The sequence below is a fragment of the Gymnoscopelus microlampas genome (assembly GCF_963454915.1).
Source record: "Gymnoscopelus microlampas genome assembly, chromosome: 12".
Taxonomy (NCBI): Eukaryota; Metazoa; Chordata; class Actinopteri; order Myctophiformes; family Myctophidae; genus Gymnoscopelus; species Gymnoscopelus microlampas.
The window spans coordinates 40,949,109-40,972,317 of NC_139949.1; the positions used below are offsets into that span (position 1 = coordinate 40,949,109).

The 23,209-nt window shown below is 42.5% G+C and overlaps 6 protein-coding genes across 7 annotated transcripts in view; 4 read left to right on the forward strand and 2 right to left on the reverse strand.

The window, feature by feature from the left end:
• Positions 1-3,734: 3,734 nt before the first annotated feature.
• Positions 3,735-4,724, forward strand: LOC311057345 (ubiquitin-conjugating enzyme E2 J2-like; the record flags this gene model as incomplete). Its single annotated transcript, XM_084074300.1, has 1 exon — positions 3,735-4,724. The coding sequence occupies one exon, from the start codon at positions 3,735-3,737 to the stop codon at positions 4,722-4,724; it is 990 nt and encodes a 329-aa protein (XP_083930426.1).
• A 1,455-nt stretch (positions 4,725-6,179) lies between these two features.
• Positions 6,180-7,133, forward strand: LOC311057346 (erlin-2-like; the record flags this gene model as incomplete). Its single annotated transcript, XM_084074301.1, has 1 exon — positions 6,180-7,133. The coding sequence occupies exon 1, from the start codon at positions 6,288-6,290 to the stop codon at positions 7,131-7,133; it is 846 nt and encodes a 281-aa protein (XP_083930427.1). The 5' UTR covers positions 6,180-6,287.
• Positions 7,134-11,413: 4,280 nt separating this feature from the next.
• Positions 11,414-12,013, forward strand: LOC311057347 (ubiquitin-conjugating enzyme E2 J2-like; the record flags this gene model as incomplete). The annotated part of the gene is made up of 1 exon (XM_084074302.1): positions 11,414-12,013. The coding sequence occupies one exon, from the start codon at positions 11,414-11,416 to the stop codon at positions 12,011-12,013; it is 600 nt and encodes a 199-aa protein (XP_083930428.1).
• A 1,146-nt stretch (positions 12,014-13,159) lies between these two features.
• LOC311057348 (ubiquitin-conjugating enzyme E2 J2-like) lies at positions 13,160-13,723 on the forward strand (the record flags this gene model as incomplete). Its single annotated transcript, XM_084074303.1, has 1 exon — positions 13,160-13,723. One exon carries the CDS (start codon positions 13,160-13,162, stop codon positions 13,721-13,723), a length of 564 nt encoding a protein of 187 aa, XP_083930429.1.
• A 2,048-nt stretch (positions 13,724-15,771) lies between these two features.
• On the reverse strand, positions 15,772-17,562 carry LOC311056583 (ankyrin repeat domain-containing protein 13A-like; the record flags this gene model as incomplete). The annotated part of the gene is made up of 1 exon (XM_084073306.1): positions 15,772-17,562. One exon carries the CDS (start codon positions 17,560-17,562, stop codon positions 15,772-15,774), a length of 1,791 nt encoding a protein of 596 aa, XP_083929432.1.
• A 2,115-nt stretch (positions 17,563-19,677) lies between these two features.
• LOC311056575 (E3 ubiquitin-protein ligase CBL-like) overlaps positions 19,678-23,209 on the reverse strand; it is a 34,550-nt gene continuing 31,018 nt past the window's right edge. For both annotated transcript variants that reach the window (XM_084073292.1, XM_084073291.1), the window contains exon 15: positions 19,678-22,780. In XM_084073292.1, the coding sequence (XP_083929418.1) occupies positions 22,422-22,780 (359 nt within the window). In that variant the 3' untranslated portion in view covers positions 19,678-22,421. The remainder of the gene's footprint in view (positions 22,781-23,209) is intronic.

Genomic DNA, 23,209 nt, shown 5'->3' on the forward strand with positions numbered 1-23,209 from the left:
CACTCACTCACTCACTCACTCACTCACTCACTCACTCACTCACTCACTCACTCACTCACTCACTCACTCACTCACTCACTCACTCACTCACACACACACACACACACACACACACACACACACACACACACACACACACACACACACACACACACACACACACACACACACACACACACACACACTGGAATGGCTGAGATTTTATTTTAAAGACAACTTTTACATTTTGTGCTGCAGATTGGGGCATAAAAAGCCTCCCGCAAGCTGGTATATTATGACTTTGTCATTTCTTGTTATTATAGCCACCTAATAATAGAACTTCATTTCTAAAGGGAATGGAATTGATAGTAGAGATCATACAGTTGAATGACTCTGCAGGTGCAGAGGGTGGCCTATATATGCTTCCAATAGTTATATATTTATTTTCATGAAAGTGTATCTTAACAAAAATACCTTCAAAATGTAGAGGCTCCACTGTGGCTGTGGTTAGCTCACTTACAAGATCATTTGAAACATATATAGCCACACCTCCTCCGCCCTTGGTGCGCCTGTCAGATCTATAAAGAGCATAGTTAGTGATTTTAACTATATTATCTGGGATGTCACAGGAAAGCCATGTTTCAGAGAGTGTAATAATGTTAGGTTCATATAGAGCAACCCATGTCCTAAGTGAGTCTATTTTAGGCACTAGACTCCGATATTAACATGAATAATTTTTTATCCTTGGGTATCATCCATTATAAATACAAACAGTTGTCTTATTGTCACTGTTTAAACATAGGTTTGTTAGTAGCTGGATCCAAGAACATAATACAGGTTTGCAGTGATTACAAGGTTCACATATTATACAACAAACAAACAAAAAACACAAACACAAAACACAAAATATAGCTGCAAGCAGCGATAATACGGGGCCAGTGGGGAGAGAGAGAGAGAGAGAGAGAGAGAGAGAGAGAGAGAGAGAGAGAGAGAGACACATGGAAACTAGAGAGAGAGAGAGAGAGAGAGAGAGAGAGAGAGAGAGAGAGAGAGAGAGAGAGAGACATGGAAACGGAATGGATTGAAGAGAGAGAGAGTGACATGGAAACAATAGATTGATGAGAGAGAGAGATGGAAACATAATGGTTTGATTGGACATCTCAACCTACTGCCATTAACAGGATTCAAACTCTCAACCTTCAGACTAATAGGCTGCAACACTACCTATAGTGCTATAGCTTTGTCCAGGCTGATATTGTCTGTTGAAGATCATAAACTCTTGCCTTCTTTCATGAACCAAGCCCCTGTTTCACTAACACTAAGATCACTCGTTCACAAACCATTTACCAATGAAGAAATTGTACATCTCCTCAGAACCAAAACTAGTGAAAGTAGCCGATCTACAAGCTCACAAACCATGAAAAGTTGTGAGATTGTAGATCAGCTATTATGTCATACGTTAAAAAAACGTACTCTCAAATAAGCATTTCAGGTTATCTTTACCATTTTCACATGTATTCATTGATACAGTCATGTTGTTTGCAATTCAACTTAAATTAAGTGTGCATCAAGTGAGGCTTGAACTGGCGACCTTGAGATTGTGAGGCATTCATTTAAGGGAGACGCCATTGGCCCAACAGACAAGTAACTGTGAAAAAGGAGATCACACACATGATACAGTTTCACGCAAATAGCTGAAAAATCCTGGGTTTAAGTGTTTTTCAAACTGCTCAAAATTGCGGACAATCTAAGGGCGGAGCTTACTGGTCAAAGCGATAGATGTGTTCCTCATGAGTCAAGGCACAAGTGTAAGCAAGTTTCACGACTTTCGGCCAAACGAGGCATGACTTTTGCCTGTTTAAAGTTTGCATTTTCAAAAAATTGCTATAGCGCCCCCCTTTGGCCAATTGGAGTGAGATTGGTTTCAGTGATATTTGGAATGACCCTGTACATTTCTGCAAAGTTTCAAAGAAATGTGAGTCTGCATGTATGTTTTAGGCACAGATGAATAATTTTCATAAAACTGTAATAGTTAAAATCTATCTCCTCCTGGGATTTTTGAGCAATCTGCACGAAACGTTTAACACTTGAACTTTGGACCACTGCCTACAAAAATTTCCAACGGATTTTCCATAAGTGAAAAAATGCAGAAGTTAGGAGCCAATGACTGTTTTTCATATAATTCAAAATGGTGGGAGATCTAAAGGTCAGAGGTCAAAAGTCAAACCACGAAAGTTGTCGGGCATGAAGAGACGCATGTGTGTATCGAAGTTTCATGGTTGTAGGTCAAACAGGGCATGAGTTGTACCTGTTCAAAGTTGGCACTTTCAATTGAGTGCTATAGCGCCACCCTTTGACGAATGAGTGTGAGAATTATTTCTTGGTAGTTTTTCATGAGCATCTACCATATGGCCGAGTTTCGTAAAAAGCATATGCACGGTTAAGCCAGAACTGGCAAAAACAAGTATTTTTCAAACTGCTCAAAATTGCGGAAAATCTAAGGGCGGAGCTTAATGGTCAAATCGATACGTGTGTTCCTCATGAGTCAAGGCACATGTGTAAGCAAGTTTCACGACTTTCGGCCAAACGAGGCATGACTTATGCCTGTTTAAAGTCTGCCTTTTCAAAAAATTGCTATAGCGCCCCCTTTTGGCCAATTGGAGTAAGATTGGTTTCAGTGATATTTGGAATGACCCTCTACATTTCTGCAAAGTTTCAAAGAAATGTGAGTCTGCATGTATGTTTTAGGCACAGATGAATAATTTTCATAAAACTGTAATAGTTAAAATCTATCTCCTCCTGGGATTTTTGAGCAATCTGCACGAAACGTTTCACACTTGAACTTTGGACCACTTTCTACAAAAATTTCCAACGGATTTTCCATAAGTGAAAAAATGCAGAAGTTAGGAGCCAATGACTGCTTTTCATATAATTCAAAATGGTGGGAGATCTAAAGGTCAGAGGTCAAAAGTCAGAGTGTGAAAGTTGTTCAGCATGAGGAGACGCATATGTGTATCCAAGTTTCATGGCTGTAGGTCAAACAGGGCATGAGTTGTACCTGTTCAAAGTTGGCATTTTTCAATTGAGTGCTATAGCGCCACCTTTTGACGAATGAGTGTGAGAATTATTTCTTGATCGTTTTTCATGACCATCTACCATATGGCCGAGTTTCGTAAAAAGCGACTGCACGGTTCAGCCAGAACTGCGAAAAGTGGCAGAAGAAGAAGTGACAGAATAATGCGAATAACAATACGTGTCCAGAGCAGAGCTCTGGCCCCGTAACAACCACATCCATCAAGAAAGGCAGAGCAGCCAAGTCCTTGTCCTTTTTATGCCCATATATGGAGATCTCTGTATATGTCAGTCGTTGTCCTTTTTATGCCCATATATGGAGATCCCTGATCAGTATATGCTCATATACCGGTTGGATCTGCAGTTCTGGACAACTGGATATCCATAAATGCCTTTATATTGACATATCGGTCGGATCGGCAGTTCTGTACAACCACATATCCGAACGACTCGGGTCGTGACATGATTTATTTATTTTATCCAGAGGAAAGACTGGAGGCAGCTTTCGGCGATCAACAGGCAGGTGTCAGTCCATTTATAGTAAGGCTTTGGCTAAAATACGTAACAGTGACATCAGACCAAATCTCGGTCAGTCTAAATAAGATCTGAAAGTCACAGTGAAAACAACAGATTTTAATCTGGTGTAGCCAGGAGTAGATGCCTTACGCTGGACCTTAGCAGCTATGAACAACAACAGGAACAAGAACGCTTCGATTACAGCCATCCAACGACTGAACCAGGATTACCTCAAAATAAAGAAAGACCCAGTGCCTTTCATCAGTGCAGAACCTCTCCCCTCCAACATTCTGGAATGGCACTATCTTGTTAGAGGTCCGGAGAAAACCCCCTATGAAGGAGGATACTACCATGGTAAACTTGTATTTCCACAGGAATTCCCTTTCAAACCACCCAGTATCTACATGATAACACCAAATGGGAGATTTGCGTGCAACTCACGTTTATGTCTGTCCATCTCAGACCACCACCCAGATACATGGAATCCTGTCTGGTCCGTATCCACTATCCTCACCGGCCTGCTTAGCTTCATGGTGGGGAAAGACTCCACCCTGGGCAGCATTATCACCTCCGATGCCAAAAAAAGACAACTGTCAGCCCAAAGCCTGGCCTTCAACCTCCAGGACAAAGAGTTTTGTGAGCTGTTTCCGGACGTAGCTGATGAGGTTAAACAGAAGCAGAAGGCCCAGGAGGAGCTGGGCATCCTCCCCCAGCCCCTAGCCCTCTCTGACGAGGTGCCCGACGACGACGGCGAGCCTCAACGTGCCCGCCTCTACGAGCCCCCCGATATCAACGTAGACCGAGACCTCCGTCTGGCCATGGAGCTCTCGGCCCGAGCTCAAGAGGCAGACGAGCAGAGGAGGAGGAGGCAAGAGGACGAGGAGCTGGAGAGGGTGCTGCAGCTATCCCTCGACGAGAACCCCTTCAAGTTCTCGGCCCGAGCTCACGTCCAGGAAGACGAGATGAGGAAGCAAGAGGAAGAGGAGCTGGAGAGGATACTGCAGCTGTCGCAGAGGGACAACTCTGGCCTCGACCCGGACCTCCGCCTGGCCATGGAGCTCTCAGCCCGAGCTCAGGAGGACGATGAGCACAGGAGGATGCAACAGGAGAAAGAGGAGCTGGAGAGGATATTGCAGCTGTCGCTCACTGAGCATTAAAAGGAACAAGAAGGAACACACAGGCTTTTTTCCAGTTGAAAATGTGTCTTTTTTTGTGTGGAGCAAATGAAGAGTTAGATTAGATTTCCCTAACCACTTACGCCCCATATGGTTGACCTGAGTCTACTAGTATTTTCTGCTTTCTTGTCAATGCGAGAAGGCTTTTGCTGAAAATAGCCGATCGACAAGCTCTCAACATTCACAGCGTTGTGAGCTTGTCGATTGGCTATTTTCTGCAAAAGCCTTCCAAGCCATGATAAGGATGCCGGGTTTAAGTGGTTAATTATCCACATGGGAAGTACATTTGGTTCAGGTCAGTACAGACAAAGGACAAGTAAACATAATTAAGTCGTTCTGATGGGAGGTTGACCAAAGCATATCCATAAATCCATAGATCCAAAACAGGTACAATGGGAAAAACAAGTATTGCATGACCGTAGGGGCATGCGTTTCTAATGCATAAGGAAGTAAATCCCATGAAAATGTTTCACAATATCACAATCACAATAGGGCAAAAGGAAGGAAATTATGAGCAGATCAAAAATGGCAGTGATTTAGCATTGACCTAAAGGCTGGGTTTAGGAAGATGTGGTGATTATTCTGTGCAATGGGACTCAGACCAAACTTTCTGAAGTCAAGACAGAAATGTGAAATTCTTTATCTTCAAATGGATGTTTTTCCGAGTCTAATTGAGTGATGGTGAAGAAAGATAGAATATTAACCACTACAGTTGATTTAACTGAAAACCAACAATTAACAATTAATTCACAGTATGCCTGCATTGTCAGGGGAGAGTCTGCCCTTGGTAGCTGTAAAGTTGTTTTATTCTTATTTCTTTTTTTTTCTTTCACATTTAGAGAAGCCTCTAATTTTTGCCCAGTCTTAACCCAATTTAGTCGATACTTAACCCACTTAACACTTAACCCTCTCCACACATTTCTGTGTTTTGCCTCTGCTATTGTAAACCTGCTGGATCACCTGTCATTGAGGAGCCCCCACCAGGAGGATATATCGCTTCCGTCCTACTGCTGCCATTCAACACCCCCTGCTGACAGCCAGGAGCTTGCCCCAGTAGGGGGTTGCTGGGGCACACAAAGATGGCCCTTCCTGCCCGCAGCTTCCCTCCCCAAATACGTTTGTAGAGACGTTCGGCCAAGACGCATGCGCTGAAATAGATTCAAACTTGCACATGGTGGACGTAAACCTTTTTTGTTTTGTTTTTTACTTGTCAAAAGCGTGTTTCTTAAAAGAGCGCATTTTAAAAAAACCTAATGATGTGGATCTTGGGATCCACATAGGAATGGTGTGTCTCCAATGTGGGTCTTGGACTTCATGTGGCCGGCCTTGTGACATCAGTCATCTATGTCATCAGTCACCTATAAGGTTGTGTGAGCGTCTGAAGACAACACAAAACACAGGATGGCAGAGTGGAGTAGCGTATTCTTGATCATCGCAGCCGTAACGTTTTTGTGTTCAGTCCACAAGATCGAGGAGGGACACACCGGAGTTTATTACAGGGGAGGAGCTCTCCTAACAGCCACCAGTGGTCCTGGCTTTCACTTGATGCTTCCCTTCATCACCGTTCATAAAGCTGTTCAGACAACTCTGCAGACTGATGAGGTGAAGAATGTACCGTGCGGCACAAGTGGGGGAGTGATGATTTACTTTGACCGCATAGAAGTGGTGAATTATCTTAGTCCTTCAGCAGTGTACGACATAGTAAGGAACTTCACACCTGACTATGACAAACTCTTGATATTTAACAAAGTGCATCATGAGCTCAATCAATTCTGTAGCGTACACACGCTACAGGAGGTCTACATTGGCTTATTTGATCAGATCGATGATAATCTGAAGAAAACAATACAGGAGGATCTAACATCTATGGCCCCTGGTCTTATCATACAGGCGGTCCGGGTCACAAAGCCCAAAATCCCCGAGAGTATTCGCAGGAACTACGAGATCATGGAGAGTGAGAAGACCAGGTTGCTGATTACACAACAGACTCAGAAGGTTGTGCAGAAGGAGGCAGAGACGGAGAAGATGAAAGCTGTGATTGAGGCTGAGAAGGTGGCCCAAGTGGCTGAGATCAAGTATAGACAGAAAGTCATGGAAAAGGAGACAGAGAAAAAGACGTCTCAAATTGAAGACGGTGCTTTACTTGCCAGGCAGAGGGCCAAGGCAGATGCAGAATTCTACACAGCACAGAGAGCAGCTGAGGCCAATAAGATGAAACTAACACCAGAGTATCTGCAGCTGATGAAGTTCAAGGCCATCGCAGCCAACAGTAAAATCTACTTTGGTAACGACATCCCCAAAATGTTTGTGGACTCCGGATCCCCTGGCTCAGCCATCAAGGCATCTGCAGCCATTGACATCCTGGGTGAGCCTGTCCTGGACATGGAATAAAGGGAAAGGGTGTGGGGTGACCCACAGGACAATCTGCTTATAATCACTGCACATAATCCTATGTCTATTCAAATAAAATTGGATCGTCTTCAACCGTGAGCATATTTTACAATGTTTACCTCAGTTCTGCTACAGTGTTTACTTCAGTTCTGTTGACTTCTGTCCTGAATGGAATCAAACATTGTAAAAGATGTTAATCGCAGTTGAGTCTGATCCTATACTTCTGAATCAAGTCACAGAAGAACCATCACCCCTGGCAGGAGGACCAGCAGGCTGAAGTGTGGCCCCTCAGCTCGTAAAACTCCCACCCCACAAAGGAAGATCCTCTACCTGTACTGACCAGAAAGTATACTGTACTGTAAGTAAATATCAATCGATGTTGAAAGCAAGGTGCTGTCGCTATTGCCTTTTGCACAGGGGCGGACTGGCCATTTGCAGGTATTTTTATTTTTAATTCTTTTGAAAAATATTTTTGCTCCCGTTTTAGGATTATGGATTAGGATTATCACATTTTACACAGCTATAAGAGTATCAAAAGTCTACTGACAGTTGTTTTGTTTGAAAGGTCATTATCTGTTAAACATACAGATACAGTTTGAACATTTTGGCCCAGTTTAAAAGTAATCTTGCAGATGAGATGACACATGTCATTATATGGTTCTGAAAACAATTTCTGTAAAAGAGATAATCTGTAAAAAAAAAAAGGAAAAAAAAAAAGGAGCCGTTCACATTTTAAGGCAGTATGCACATTGTTCTTAATTTGGTGGAGAGAGCAAGTAGTTCCGTCAGAAGTTCCATCAGAATTTTGGTGCAGGTTCAGGTGAGGATTTTAATAACAGGCCATCGACCTTTTAACTTTCAATTGCCGGTTAGATATCGTCGCTGTCGGGCAGAAGCCTTGTACTGCATGTTCAAAACCGATCCTTTTTGTATAACTTTAAAAACATTTTACATTAGTGAAAATAGCCGATCTACAAGCTCACAATGCATCACATCGCGTTGTGAGCTTGTAGATCTGCTATTTTCACTACTTGTATGATGAAGTTTGGCACTGAATATAGAGATACAGGTTTCTGCCTGACAGCAACGATATGTAAAGCAATATATAGACTTTTTTTCTCCACAAAATACTTGACATGTTACATAACAATGACATGTTATAGATCTGCATTTTACATTTGCAATGTAATGGATATTATAAATGTTACTATGTTCTCCATGGAAAAGAGTATTAGTTCCCACGTGATCCTATACTCATGTTCTTAAATGTTAAGGAAAGGGCATAATAGAGTAAGTAGAGGAGGACGATACCGGAGAGGGGATCAGATCCAGGGGGTAAGTTTGATATACTGCAGGGAAAAGTAAGGACAGATGTTATTGTTGTGTGGCAGACCAACTGAAAATGAATGGCAACAATTTTTCCTTAAGAACATTCACCAGCCTATATTGTGTGTTGCTCTGAAATGTACCTTTTAAAACAAGAATTGCACTGAACTTTAAAAATGAGTAAAATGATAATGATTTTACACTTGTCTTTTTAAACATCCATTGAGGGATTTGTTATCTGTCAGCATTGTTTATAAGATCTAGGTAAAGTCCGCAGTCTACTGTATGTGCAAATAAATAAACATGTATTCTATAAATATTCTGTCCTCACACTTGAGTGTCTGTGCAAAGGCTAGACAGATAGCGTACAAACTCCCAAGGCAATTTCTTTAGAAGAGTCTTTACTGTAGTTTTGCATTGGGTTCACATTGATTTACAAAATCAATGTGACTGTAAAACATAAAAATAAACAAAGACATGGGTTTCAGAAAAGCATTCAATCACAAACAAATATACTGTTATTATTTGCAACTGAAACATATACACATTACACATAATATTCGAAATTAACTTACAGACATCTACTCCAAGACACACAAAAGTTGGAGAGCTGTGGAGAACACACTGCTGCATGCATGCTTCTCAAAAGACCATGTAGGAATGACCTACTTGCTTTGGACTGTACCATCTCAAGGAGTTAATTAACACAAAGTAACCACAGGGTGGCAAAACTTGAATGTACCATTTAAGAGGGGTTGAAATAACATAAAGCAACCACAGGGTGGCGTGTCACAATAACAATTAAAGAGGTCAGGGGACAGCACAATAATATATCTATGATGTATGACTCCAAATTCTGACACAGTTTCAGCCTGATCCAAGCCCCATTGACTTCCGTTATAGAATTAAAGTGATATTTCAAAAGGTATAATAACACTAGACTCTAGTGTTGTATACCTTTTGAAAACAAGGGAACCAGGAGACTTGGTACTGCCAGACCCCTAGTGGTTGAGATCTGGATGGCTTCGCATGACGGAAAAGAGGGACAAACCGACCGAACGACCGACCGACAAAGCCTCATGTAGGCCGACCCCCTGGGTCTGGCAAATATCACCTTAAGTGACGTAGGTGAGAACCTCTAGTGACTAGAGGGTCTGGCCCATATATGGGCGTATCATCTCTGTATCTGTCAATCTTTGTCCCTTTTATGCCCATATATGGAGATCTCTATCTGTCAGTCTTTGTCCCTTTTATGCCCATACATGGAGATCCCTGACGTCATCAGTATATGCCCATATATGGGCATGCCCCTTTTTATGCCCATATATGGAGCTGACTGGTTTGTTTGCGCCTGATGCCACAATGACACATTGAGGTTAGACAACACACTCCATATTTGGGCGTAGATGGTTTATTTTCGGCCACGTTCCTCCAGAATAGGGATGTTAGGGTTCAGGCTTCACGCTGGCTGAAGGCAGCTGTTCTACTTTCTAACCAGGTGAAAAGGTGAGGGGGGTAACCTCGCCTTAGATAGATCACAAAAACATTATCAGAAGACCACAAGGGGAGGTAGATTTCAATTCCCATCGAAATCAGGCGTCATTCACTGCAGCATTTTTTCCTTTTTCTCCTTTGTACATAATTATAGTCGTTTGTATTTGTTGATGACATGTGTTGATGTGTTATTATTCCATGCTATGTTGAAGAGTTCCACATTTTATTTCAAGACGTGTCGCATCGTGATGCATTGTGAGCTTGTAGATCCGCTATTTTCAAATAGCCGATACACTATGCAGGTTTAAAGTGCTCATGTGGCCTATAGTCACTTCTTTTGGGCTGGTTTTCCTAGACCTGGTTTCTTATTTCTCTAACAAAATCTGGCAACACTGGTCCAGACTGCAGGTCTTTAAAGTCGTACCTGGAAAGTCCAACATTTTTTTTTAGCAACCTCTGCTGGTCACTACCGTCATTGCAGGTATTTAGCTGAGTCCTGCATTACCCAGAATTCCATTTGTTTTCACCGGAAGGCGGAAGCGTTTCAAAAAGCGTTCTTTTTGTTGTTTTATACTATCTGCGCATCGTTTCTCTCAGCCAGTGGAGCTTTTGTTACCGTGAGGTGTGCTTTATTTTGCTGTTGTTTTTCCATCTTCAAATCCTATAAAGCCATAAAAACAGTGTGGTATTCCCTTTTGTTACTAGCGCGGTAGTTCCGGGCCAAACAGGAAACCGGTGCATTTCCATTTCCGTTGTCCGGCCGGATGACGTCATTTTCGTAGGAAAGACACCCCCCACTCCACTTTCAATAGAAAATATGTTTATAAAAGGCTTTCGGGGGTGAAATTCATGGAGTGGGTGTTGTGAAACATTTGCCAATTGCAAAGAATATACAATTTAACTTTAGTTTTTTTTTTTAAAGTCACCTAGGATAACTTTAAGTACACACACAGGCTATGACAACAGATAGCCTACTGCACTAGTATAATGAAGTACACACACAGGCTATGACAACAGGTAGCCTACTGCACTAGTATAATGAAGTACACACACAGGCTATGACAACAGGTAGCCTACTGCACTAGTATAATGAAGTACTGTACACACACAGGCTATGACAACAGGTAGCCTACTGCACTAGTATAATGAAGTACACACACAGGCTATGACAACAGGTAGCCTACTGCACTAGTATAATGAAGTACACACACAGGCTACGACAACAGTTACTGCACTAGTATAACGCCAACATCAGGAAAAACAACATTAGTGTCAGGCAACGGTTTTGTTTTGTGTCGTTTCGTGACGTCAGCCCAGAGTTCAGTCAGGCTATATATACTGTAACATGTTGCAGTGTGAATATCTCAGGCAAAGAAAGAGACGTAATTTTTCATTGTTAAATCCATTTTGAGACGACCCACTTTAAATCTGGTCAAGCCACGAACAGACGCTTTGGAAATATGAGCGACAAGAAGAAGACAGTTCCAATGGTTACGGCCACCAAGCGACTAAACCAAGATTACCTCAAAGTAAAGAAAGACCCCGTGCCTTACATCAATGCAGAGCCTCTCCCCTCCAACATTCTGGAATGGCACTATGTTGTTAGAGGACCCGAGGAAACCCTCTATGAAGGGGGATACTACCACGGCAAGCTCATATTTCCAAAGGAATACCCCTATAAGCCACCCAGTATCTACATGATAACACCAAATGGGAGATTCAAGTGCAACACACGGTTATGTCTGTCCATCTCAGACTTCCACCCGGACACATGGAATCCAGTCTGGTCCGTATCCACTATCCTCACAGCCCTGCTCAGCTTCATGGTGGGGAATGACTCCACCTTTGGCAGCATTAACACCTCAGACGCCACAAAAAGACAACTGTCGGCCCAAAGCCTGGCCTTCGACCTCAAGGACAAAGTGTTTTGTGAGCTGTTTCCTGATGTAGTTGACGAACTTAAACAGAAGCTGAAGGACCAGGAGGAGCTCAGCTCCCGCAGCAAGTCCCTACCCCTCCCTGGCTTCCAAACTGTCAGAAGTTGGTGCACGCTGTGCTGACGTGATAGACTGAAGGATATTAGTAGGTGGTACATGTAAATAGCTCTTTAATTGGGTGTGGGGGGCTTGAGAGGGTTCTCATGGAATGGCATTGTTTTCTTGGTTAACAAAAGGTGAGGAGGCATTCTGTTCCTTTTTCTCAGGGTGTTTGAAACTATGGACATACCTTAGGGCTGCATCTCGTGCCATACTGACATTACCTTTGGACCATAGCAAATTCACATATAAATGTATCGCATTACAAAAATGAGCAGTGCGATATCAATTGTCTTTTGTTGGCAGTTTAGCCAAATATAAGTCACCCGCTTTGAACTGGGTAGGCTGTGTTTTTTTTTTTTGTACCGTTCGTATGTTGTATGGTTGCCTGTTTAGATGTTGAATGTTTACATGGACCACAATGGATACAAGCCTATGGCTTTTTTGTGATTAATAATGATTGGCCTTTGTATCATACTGCTGTACTTTTACATTGTCAATAAAATATTCAATCAATTCAGAGGTTTTCAAATGCATGCACTTCTTTGAAATTATATTTACAGTCCAATAAATGTACTTTTGTTTGCCAAATGTAACCAGGTGTGGAAAGGTTCTCTACAAACAAAAAGAAATAGGCTTTCTTTAACATCTTGAGAATTAAACAACACAAGGAACAAGCAATTAGGAATCCTTACAAATTCTACTGAGAAATAATCTATCTGCCCAGCAGGTTCATTTCAAAACACTCATAAACTTCAATGTACAGTATGAATTTCACATGACTATTCTGGTGGGCCACAATACATTTTAGGAAAGAAGCCGTGCCACGCTGATCTGAATAATATACCCATATATGGACATATCTGTATCTGTCAGTGCTTGTGCCTTTTATGCCCATATATGGAGCTGACTGATTTGTTTGCGCCTGATGCCATGACGGCACATTGAGGTTAGACAACACACTCCATATTTGGGCATAGCTGCATTGGGAACTCCTTATATGGTTATGGCTGAGTCATGGTGACATGAGCATGATGAAGCCCTTTGTTGTGTGTGACGTCAGCACAGAGCTCTCGCTATATAAGCTTCTAGGTTGAATGGTCTCAGCCACAATGTTTACAATACTTTTGCATTTAAACCTGGTCTAACCACCACAGGGGTTTTTGAGATATGAACAAGAGTTCCGCCACCAAGCGACTAATGCTGGATTACCGCCTAATAAAGAAAGACCCTGTGCCTTACATCAGTGCAGAACCTCTCCCCTCCAACATTCTGGAATGGCACTATGTTGTTAGAGGACCTGAGGCAACCCCCTATGAAGGGGGATACTACCACGGTAAACTCGTATTTCCAAAGGAATTCCCTTTCAAACCACCCAGTATCTACATGATAACACCAAATGGGAGATTTGCGTGCAACTCACGTTTATGTCTGTCCATCTCAGACCACCACCCAGATACATGGAATCCTGTCTGGTCCGTATCCACTATCCTCACCGGCCTGCTTAGCTTCATGGTGGGGAAAGACTCCACCCGGGGCAGCATTATCACCTGCGATGCCAAAAAAAGACAACTGTCAGCCCAAAGCCTGGCCTTCAACCTCAAGGACAAAGAGTTTTGTGAGCTGTTTCCTGATGTAGTTGAAATTAAACAAAAGCTGAAGGACCAGGAGCTGAGCGATCGCACCCAGGCCGCACCCAGACCCAGGTCCTGTAAACTATGTTTAATACTTTGAGGCACTCCTTTTAGTGTCAAATGTTGTTGCGACTTGGTTGTCCAGAGTCCCTCAGGGCTCTATACCAGTGACCGCTGGGGCGGTCTTGCGAACCACGGCTGCACCACTCTGACATAACCACTATGTCACTATGACTAATTGTGACATCATTGTTGTCGAATGTTGACACAGGCACATCTCTCACTTAAAGATACTTATGTACAGGAGACCAACATGAGGGATCTCCAAATAAGGGCATAAAAGGGACCCTTACGCATAGCGAATTACATAGTTCCGGTTGCCATTTCTAAGTACTGTACTTATGTACAATTTTGAGGTACTTTACTGAGTATTTCAAAATTCAAATCTACAAAGTAACTGAAGTTACTTTGTAGATTTGAATTATTATATACAAAACATAAATTAACCACTTCAGCCCTATTTAAACTTTATTTTCAAAAGATTTTAAATCTTCTACACAATTCTACATAATGAGTATTTTTTACATTTGGTACTTTAAGAATATTTTGATGCCAATACTTTTTCCACCACTGGCCAGTAGCCACTAGCCGGTTCTGCGAGACTCCGTCTGATCAACACAACTGATTGATTCGAGCACCCGCTTATGCACTTATTTCGTCAGCTGACACCCAAGCCATACAATATTTATTTGATATCTCTGACATCTGATCTCCGTCAGAGCACCGTCGTCCCATTGCTAAATTAGAGAGACAGACAAGTTAGACACCGTCGTCCCATTGCTAAATTAGAGAGACAGACACAAGTTAGAGATAGAAGAGAGATGGAAGATAATGTACACAGTCTACACATGGCCTCCTACTTATTTCCCTTTCCATACAATATCTTGTTCTGTTTCCGTTTCGTAGATTAATTTGATTTAGATGGCCTGGTGTTTAGACCATTGTTTATCTGGTATCACAGTTTCTTTGAAGCACTACTACACTGTTCTCTCAGCACAGTGTGGTTATTTTACCTTGTTGTTTATTGACTACAGTTCAAGGTCTTCTAAATGCCTAAATTGTAGATTGTACCCATGTTGTGAGCTTGGAGATCTGCAACTTTTTTGGGGGGTAAAAAAGGAGGGAAGATGCTACTTTGACACACAATGGGATGCAAGGTTTTCACGAAGATCTGCATGTTTTCACAATTGGTTTAAGGAATCGATTTCTCATCAATAGACCAGTTACAAATGCAGCACTGTATGACTGCTATGTATACACACAAGCACAAGTGGTGATTCCGAAATAAAAACCACCCTATCTAACCATGAAACCATAAAAGGGGGTATACCGTACGCTAAATAAAACGAGGCTTCAGCCTATGGAAAGCCAGTAAGTTAATTCTTGTTCACCATGCAGCACACTTCGTTTCTCTCCCAACATGCACTTTTGACATCCAAGTGTCTCTCTATCCAGACCATTCACAAGTACAAGATTTTGTTTTCATCCGTAAACCTTCTAGCCAGTTTGGAATATGAATGGAATCTTTAAATTATGGTATAATAATAATAATACAACATAAGACATGGTATTTAAAGGTTTGATATCAGTCTGCGTAAAAATAAATCACACAATTTACCAATCTTCCAATTTGTTTACAAATAAGCCCAATTACATAGCGAATGTAACCGAGACATTCAACCATTAAGTAAGACCATGACCCATCTGCCAAGTGAGGTACATGGAAGCTCTGGGTTACTTGGAGGCGTTCCAAATGGACCCTTGCGGGTCTGTAACTCGGAGAGTGTACAAATGGAACCAAATGGACCTGTAAGGAACACCTTTCCTTTCCTGCAGTCGGAAACTTCAGGACATTGTTGAATGAATCCTGCTCCTCAAAATCATACATTCAACAACAAATGAGTGAACTGAACGAAAAAAACAAGCAATCCGAAAGAATTTTGGAATAAGGACACATAACTGATATATGAAAATCACTCACTCCTCTGGCTTAATTTATGCTTTGTCACAAAAAGACACATTTTCAACTTTTTCAACTTTTTCCCCCCCGCCGAAGCATAAATTAGCCATTATTCCCTCTTGGTCCTTTTACTTCTCAGTGAGCGACAGCTGCAATATCCTCTCCAGCTCCTCTTCCTCTTGCTTTCTCCTCTTCTCCTCTTCCTCCTGAGCTCGGGCTGAGAGCTCCATGGCCAGGCGGACGTCTGGGTTGGCGATAGTGGTCGAGACTGAGCTCACAAGGCTGGATGCGCCTCCGAGACTCCTGTCACTCTGGCCACTGAGCGTAGCGTCACTGAAGTCGCATTTAGCATCATACCAGGTTACGTCCTGTCCTGGAGCTTTTTTGCAGGACTCCAAAAGACTCTGATGGATGGCGTATTGCAAAAGGTGCTCATCATCGCGGTTGTACGTGTTGGGGCTTTCCTCCTGATGGCGGTAATGCACTGGAGCAACGAACACAGAAGGACACACCTGGAACGGCGGGGGTGCCGCAGCTTCTCCAGTTCCCCCCTCGAGCATAGGTGTTGTACCTGCAGCCACATGCGTGTAGGCATTCTTTTCTGCACGGCATTGGTTGACATTCCCGAAAGTAATCCTGGCATTGAGCACATGATGGAACAGGGGGATCTCAATCTTTACAGGAAATCCCGGAGGAAACTTCAGGGTGACGAAGTCTCGCAGCCGCGCAAAATGGGAGCTGGTCCGGGCCATGAGGTCAATGATGGGAGTTACCTGCTCCACCAGGGAGAGGGGGTGGTCCTCACTCATCCACAAGGTGCCCTTGAACTTCTGTATTCGGGTGTTGAGCTCAATAGGCCGGCCAATGTCTCTCTTCTTCAGGTCGAACTCTGGGTCAAAATATTCCTGTGGAGTGATGGCAGACGGATTGGTGGCAGTTGCGTACTCCATAGTAAGGGCCCCCTGTGCACTTGCAGGTACGTGCTGCACCTCAGTCCCCAGAAGAGACTCGAGGGCTTTACTTTCACGTTTTATCCTGGCCTTCTCCGTATCTGTAAGGTGTTCTGTCCTCGTCCGGATCACCACATTGGCACTGTTAACACTAAACACCTTTGCTTCAAATCCATTGACAACTTCAGTTTTGTCCGTTCTCCACCCCCACATCCCAGACTTATTCCTCTCAAAGGCAATATGCTTGGTGTCCAGGTAAGTGTTAACAATGGGAGTAGTCAACCTTTCGGTGACTTGCTGTTCAGCAGGTTGCATTGAATCTAACGTGACCTCCTTCATCTCGGATAGTATGTTGAAGCGCTGGATCTCCACCACTCTCTCATCATGGTTCACCTCCATCATCTCTGTGCACGTATCGTCGCTTCTGAAGATGTAGCTCCGACTCCCTCGGACCCACGACGTGTTCTCAAAGCCCAGAAGAGTGGTATCTACTCGCAAGCTGGAACCACTCTTCCAGATGCGGCACACGTCACTTGGACAAAGTCGGGAGATAAGGGGAATCCAACTGGTGAACTCCCATTTCATTTCCACATAGAAATCTGGAGACTCTCGGATCTTGGACAGGAGTTCAGGCACTCCTCCCAGTACTGCAGAGGCTTTGAAGTAGTCTCTGCGCTGAAGCACCAACTGAACCATTTCCGGGTCTCCAGTACTGACTGCTTCTTGCATAACCGTCCAATTCTTGCCATTCTCTTTAGTTACTTCAGCTCCATGTGTCAGAAGGACTCTCACTGATTCTAAGTGCCCAAGTGACACGGCTAAGTGGAGAGCTGTCCTCCCTCTGGGATCCACGGCCTCAATGTCACTCTGGGGTAACTGCTTCTCCAGTTTCCTGTAATCATTATCCCAAACGAAGGAATGCAGTGGAAACTTTACTCTGATTGCTTCGCTGATGATTGCTGTGGACATCGTACTTCTGCATGGGGCTTTGTAATGTACTGTAACGTCTAGCAGCTTATATTCTAGTCATGTGGAAAACTGCAGTAGACACCTGTCATTTCCAACCTGCTACGTCACCTTATATCTGACTGGGCTGTGGTGTGTGACATCACACCCAACACAAACTGTTGCCTCTCCTCTTACGCCCTGGTCTTCCACCTCGCTGATTGGGTGGCGACATTTGATTCACAAGTTGGTCTTGCACCATTTCTTGTTACTTGCATGGGAGGCTGCGTGGAGGCTGTCGTCTTGACATACTCAGGTGAGTTTCAGTGATGTCACTGATGGCATAATTCCTACACCAGTCTTCTGATGCTATACCCTAGAGTGCATCGCCATCTTTTGACTAAAATAATTCTTCCACTGACTTCATGGCCCAGTCATAGCAGAAAACTACAGCTTAATTTCCATGACTTTGAAACCAGTTTTTAAATACATAAAAAAACATTTTAATTAGGCTGAGTGGTTTATAACATATTATTCTGTGGTCTGACAAAAACATGATACATAATACCACTTATAGGCCTACGCCTACTCATACTGGGTTAGGATACTTCGTGTTCACGGGCTAATTAGTACTACTTAGTGTTTACAAAAACTCTAAATGGCTTAGCTCCTGAATACATCTGTGACCTGCCTATAAACCAATCAGATCTCATATCAGATCACACGCTGGTCTCCCAACTAGGAATGGGACTATAATTGCGATAAAAAACGCCCACAATAACCATATTGCAGAGATTACATTTTTTTGTGAGATTTAAATTTATCAAGATTTAAATGTATCCATCATACACTGGACCTGAGTTGTCTCTGTGCCGCTTTTTTCCATCTAAAAAGAAATCTCTTCACCAAAAATAGCAGATCTGCAAGATCACGTGTCATGTTGCGACACTTTGTGAGCTTATAGATACTGCGGCGCAAGTGGCATTTAAAGAGATTTAAGCATATTTTGATTATCGCAATATCATCAATCGCAATTATTTTTACATAACATTTTCATCATCTCATACGTACTCCTTACTATATGTAGATAGAAATTTTAATATAGTGAAAGTACATTGAGTCCTATTCTCTCAGGCCTATCATTAGTGTGCACGCGAGTGCGCATTGCAGTATTGTGTGTGTGTGTGTGTGGGTGCATGCGTGCTTTGTTGAGGTAGGGTAGGAGTCAGTAAATGCACTGTACCATGTTAATGTGTGGATGGATGTGGGTGGTTATTGTATGTGTGTGGGGGAGGGATTAATGTAGAGTGTATAGATGTTTGTACTGTATATATATTATTTTGTTTGGACACACACACACACATCGAGATCACATTGTATGAATTGTGCAATAAAAATTAAACTGACTAAGACAAACAGACGGGTGAGAAAACACCTCCTTGGTGGAGGTAATACATTAATGGAAGATAGACTGCGAAGGAGAGTAGAGCCAACGTAAGGTATGTTTACTTACACCATAATGAGTACAGATGGGAAGGAATAATTTATGGGATGGGTCAAGGTGGCAGGGTGCTTCTTGACCAGACAGATGCTTCTGCGTTACGTGATAAGAAACTATGGAAGAATAGTCGAGGCTTTTTTTGCAATTAAAATGATTAAAATAGCTTGTGAATAATACGTTTTCTTTTTTTTCCAATTCCTGAAAAGCAACAGTTTGGAACATACACGTTTCCACCAGACAGCGACAACTGTTCACATTTAGCAAAAGTGCACTTTGATTTGACGAGGAAATCCCTTTATAGAGGGCAGATGTTAGGTCATCAGCATCAACTGTACTTTTTGTGTTTTCTTTTTTAACTTGATACGACAAATATTGTTTACTACATTTCTAGAAAGGGAAAAAGTGCATTATGTACATTGAGAACATGCAGCCAGAGACAGTGGAGGAAAGCAAGGACTTACTTAGAACTGGCCAGCAAAATGTTTTATGATTTTGTGCAACATTTTTGACTACCTCACTCTGAACAGTCAAGGCTTCAGGCCCGCTCCTGTGATGTTTGGCACCGACCCTAGGGCCCCAGGTTGGGAAACACTGACCTGGAGTAATAGCTGGCAATAAACAGTAACCAAATGTTAAAGAAAATATCGTTTAATTGAAAATCTTACATGGCTTAAGACATGGCAAAACAACAAATGTTTATAAAAACAAAAAAAAACGAAAACGAAACAATAAATAAAATAAAAATCTTATCTACACATGCAATAACAAGGCAATGAAAAAAAGCTTATTAGTAGGCATGTTATTTTTTAGAAGGCTAGGTTAACAATGATTTATATTACACATTTAAATTTTACCAGGATCTTGTTAAACAATGTACCGAATGCACTACAGTTTACCAGTACGTTATGCACTTCTGCAGTGCCCACAGGTTAACTGTAATAATGTGTGTAAGAGCGCCCTCTTGCGGCAACTCAACACATGGCATCCCAGGACTGGTAAACTTTTAACTAGATCTGTATTAGCAGTTTCAAGTCTATTCTCACATGGAGTGGCACTTTAATGGTCAAAGTATTACAGTCAATATACAAAGTTTTAAACAGTACCATTGAGATCAACCAGACGCACATCAAAGGGACCTTCAGTATATTCTGTCTGAGGAATAAATAATCTTAAATCCAGTGGTTCTCAAAGTGCGGTCCAGGAACCCTCAGAGTTCCTTGAGGGGGTTCCAAATGGACCCTTACAGGTCTATAACTGAGAGTGTACAGATGGAACCAAATATATATATATATATATATATACACATCTTCACAAAAGCACACAAACTGCAGAATCGTATAATTTGATGTTTTCACAAGTGTGTACAGATGTTTTTAGTAAATATAGAAAATGTTTTCCGTTAAGGTCTGTCTGTCTGTCTGTCTGTCTTGCATATTATTAAGGTATTGTTTTTGTAGTACGAGGGGGCGGTATTTTCAGATCCCACCTTTGAGACAGATGTGCTACATAAAAATGTATGATTTTTGTTTACATAATAATTGACATACATATTTGTTTGCTTATACACTACAGTACGTATGAACCACTTGACACTTACACTTTGTTTTATCATTAAGGAGTTGGAGTTGAAGTGAAATTCAGGAAGTCAGGATGTCATTTAAAAGTTATTTTGATATTGTAGAATGTCAACAGAAATAAAATATGTTTTCGGTAACGTTTTAGCCTGTGTGAAATATGACCACTGAAGCCTTCTCTCACATTAGTGACGAAACACCGTCCATGTTCATGTGATCAGCAGCAGGAAAATGGCTTGTCCGTTTTTCATTTTTTTGTGCATTATTCAGTGTTCAATTCATGTTCATTTTTAAAAGGAATTTGTAAAAGCAGCTCCTTCCTGTTTAAGCCAACCCTTACGGGGCCATTTGGTACCATTTGTACACTCTCAGAGTTGTGGGGGTCCATGAAATAAAATAAAAAGTTTGAGAACCACTGATCTAGTCAACCAACCAAAACCTTGTCTAAATGCTTTTGGTCTTGGAATTGACATGGCCGCTCTACATTACTTGAGTATCGACTCATAACCAGCCGGGTTATCACTGCACACGCCTCAGTCTTTAGACCTTTTGAGTACCTGAGTCCGTGGGGCTAGAACCTCAGTCGGTTTGGGTTTTGGGTTCAAACAAAGCGTAATCTTGTTTAAAATTACTCAATAATAACCTGAAATAGCTGCATTCTAGGGTCGAACGTAACGCTATCCAAAAGTAAATTACATAAACATGGATTCCCAGAGAGAAGATTTCCAACGGGCATAAAGTCCTCTTATTCTTTAGTAACAAACTATAATATAATATAATATATACGCTATTCACAGAATAAACCAGGCTTCACCATGAAACCACTATGAATGGTGGTATTAAAATCATAACAAATCATTCATGAGGAAAAACAATAATCAGACAATTGTTAGCGCTACAATGAACACACATTCTCGGAGTACTTACACATTACTGTTCTGTTTTACGAGAGAGAGAACGTCACCATCACTGAACCAGTAACAAGCTAATTTTGGAGACTGTGTTCAACTTGTCAAAACACCATCACTTCATGTGGACTGAACAAGCTACGGTGAGACGTACGTTACGACACGGAGCCCTGTAATACTGCAATGCCACTTCACCATTCACAGTCATCAGCGTTAGCGCGGACCACACAATCAACTGCTAACCATAACTTAACTTGTGAAGCTACATTATTTGCACACCACGATTCATCAGGAGCCTGTTATACACAAAACCAGTGGTTCTCAAAGTGGCGGTCCAGGGACCCTCAGGGTTTCCTTGAGGGGGGGTTCCAAATGAACCCTTACAGGTCTGTAACTCTGCGAGTGTACACGTGTACGCTCTCAGAGTTGTGGGGGTCCTTGAAATTAAAAAAAAAACGTTTGGGAACCACTTGCAAGAAACTAAAACAGCTGCCAGGATGATCAAATCAGCTATCCAGTCAACAACGGCTTTTTTTAAGTCCCCGTTTCTACTGATTTAAGTCACCAAAGCTTCAAGATACAGCTTCATACAGACACTGCTCTCAGACGAGGGGAAAACGGTTCGCCACTGCACCAGCAGACCTCCAGTAAAGCACATAGGAACAACTGCGGGGGTCAAAGCTTGGCTAACACAGAGGTCACATTAAAAAGCTTTCCTTCTCCCTTAAGACACGCCATTTCCTCGCCAAAAAAAAAGTCAAGCGTCTCGGCGAGTACTCGTGGACCTTCGAGGAAAGTGCTTAGATAAATGCTATCCTTTATAATGGCACAGTGTGTAGAGCTGGGAGAGAGATAGGGGAGGATGACAGCAGATAGGTGGTGAAGGCAGTGCAGGGGCTGCTATGTGAGGATGTGCGCCGTGGAGGGGATGGAGACAAACTCGCGCAGGATGTTCTTGGCCGTCTCCAGGTTGTTCTGGGCGATCATCAGGGCTTTCTGGATGTCCTGGAAGGAGTAGCCCTGGGACATCAGACATTCTATCTCCCCGCTGATGGCCAGGCCTCCTGGGATGGGGCCCGAGGAAGCGGAGGAGGAGGAGGAGGAGGGGCCGGAGGAGGAGGAGCGAGTGAAGAGGCCCGCGGCGGGCGAGGGGCCGCGGGACTCGGGGGGGCTGAACGGCCGGGGTCGCCGGTCAGAGTTGACCCGCCGCGGGAGAGGCTTGGGAGGGCGATCGGGGTCTGGCCCTGCTGCAAACATGGCTGGAGACAGAGAGAGAGGCCCACATTAACAGATGTCTTTGTTTAACCCATTAAGACCTGAAGCCGATTCTACATGTCTCCTGTTTCTATATCAGTGGTGCTCAATCATTTTCATGTCAAGGACCACCAAAATGATATCTATTTGGCCGCGGACCCTCATCAAAATATTTTGCTCCAGGGACCCCCAGAAGCAAAGATTTGAGTTAAAAATGTTTGCTTTAAAAATATATATATTCAAAGATTTGCACACATTTTCACGATTTTTCAAAAATAGCAGATCTACAAGCTCATAGCGCGGCACTCGGTGCCGCGCTATGAGCTTGTATATCTGCTATTTTTGAATAGCCCAAAGTGTAAAATAATGCTTTTTAGTTAAAATCTAAAAATTACACAGTTCCAGGTCTTAATGGGTTAACCATCACATTTTAG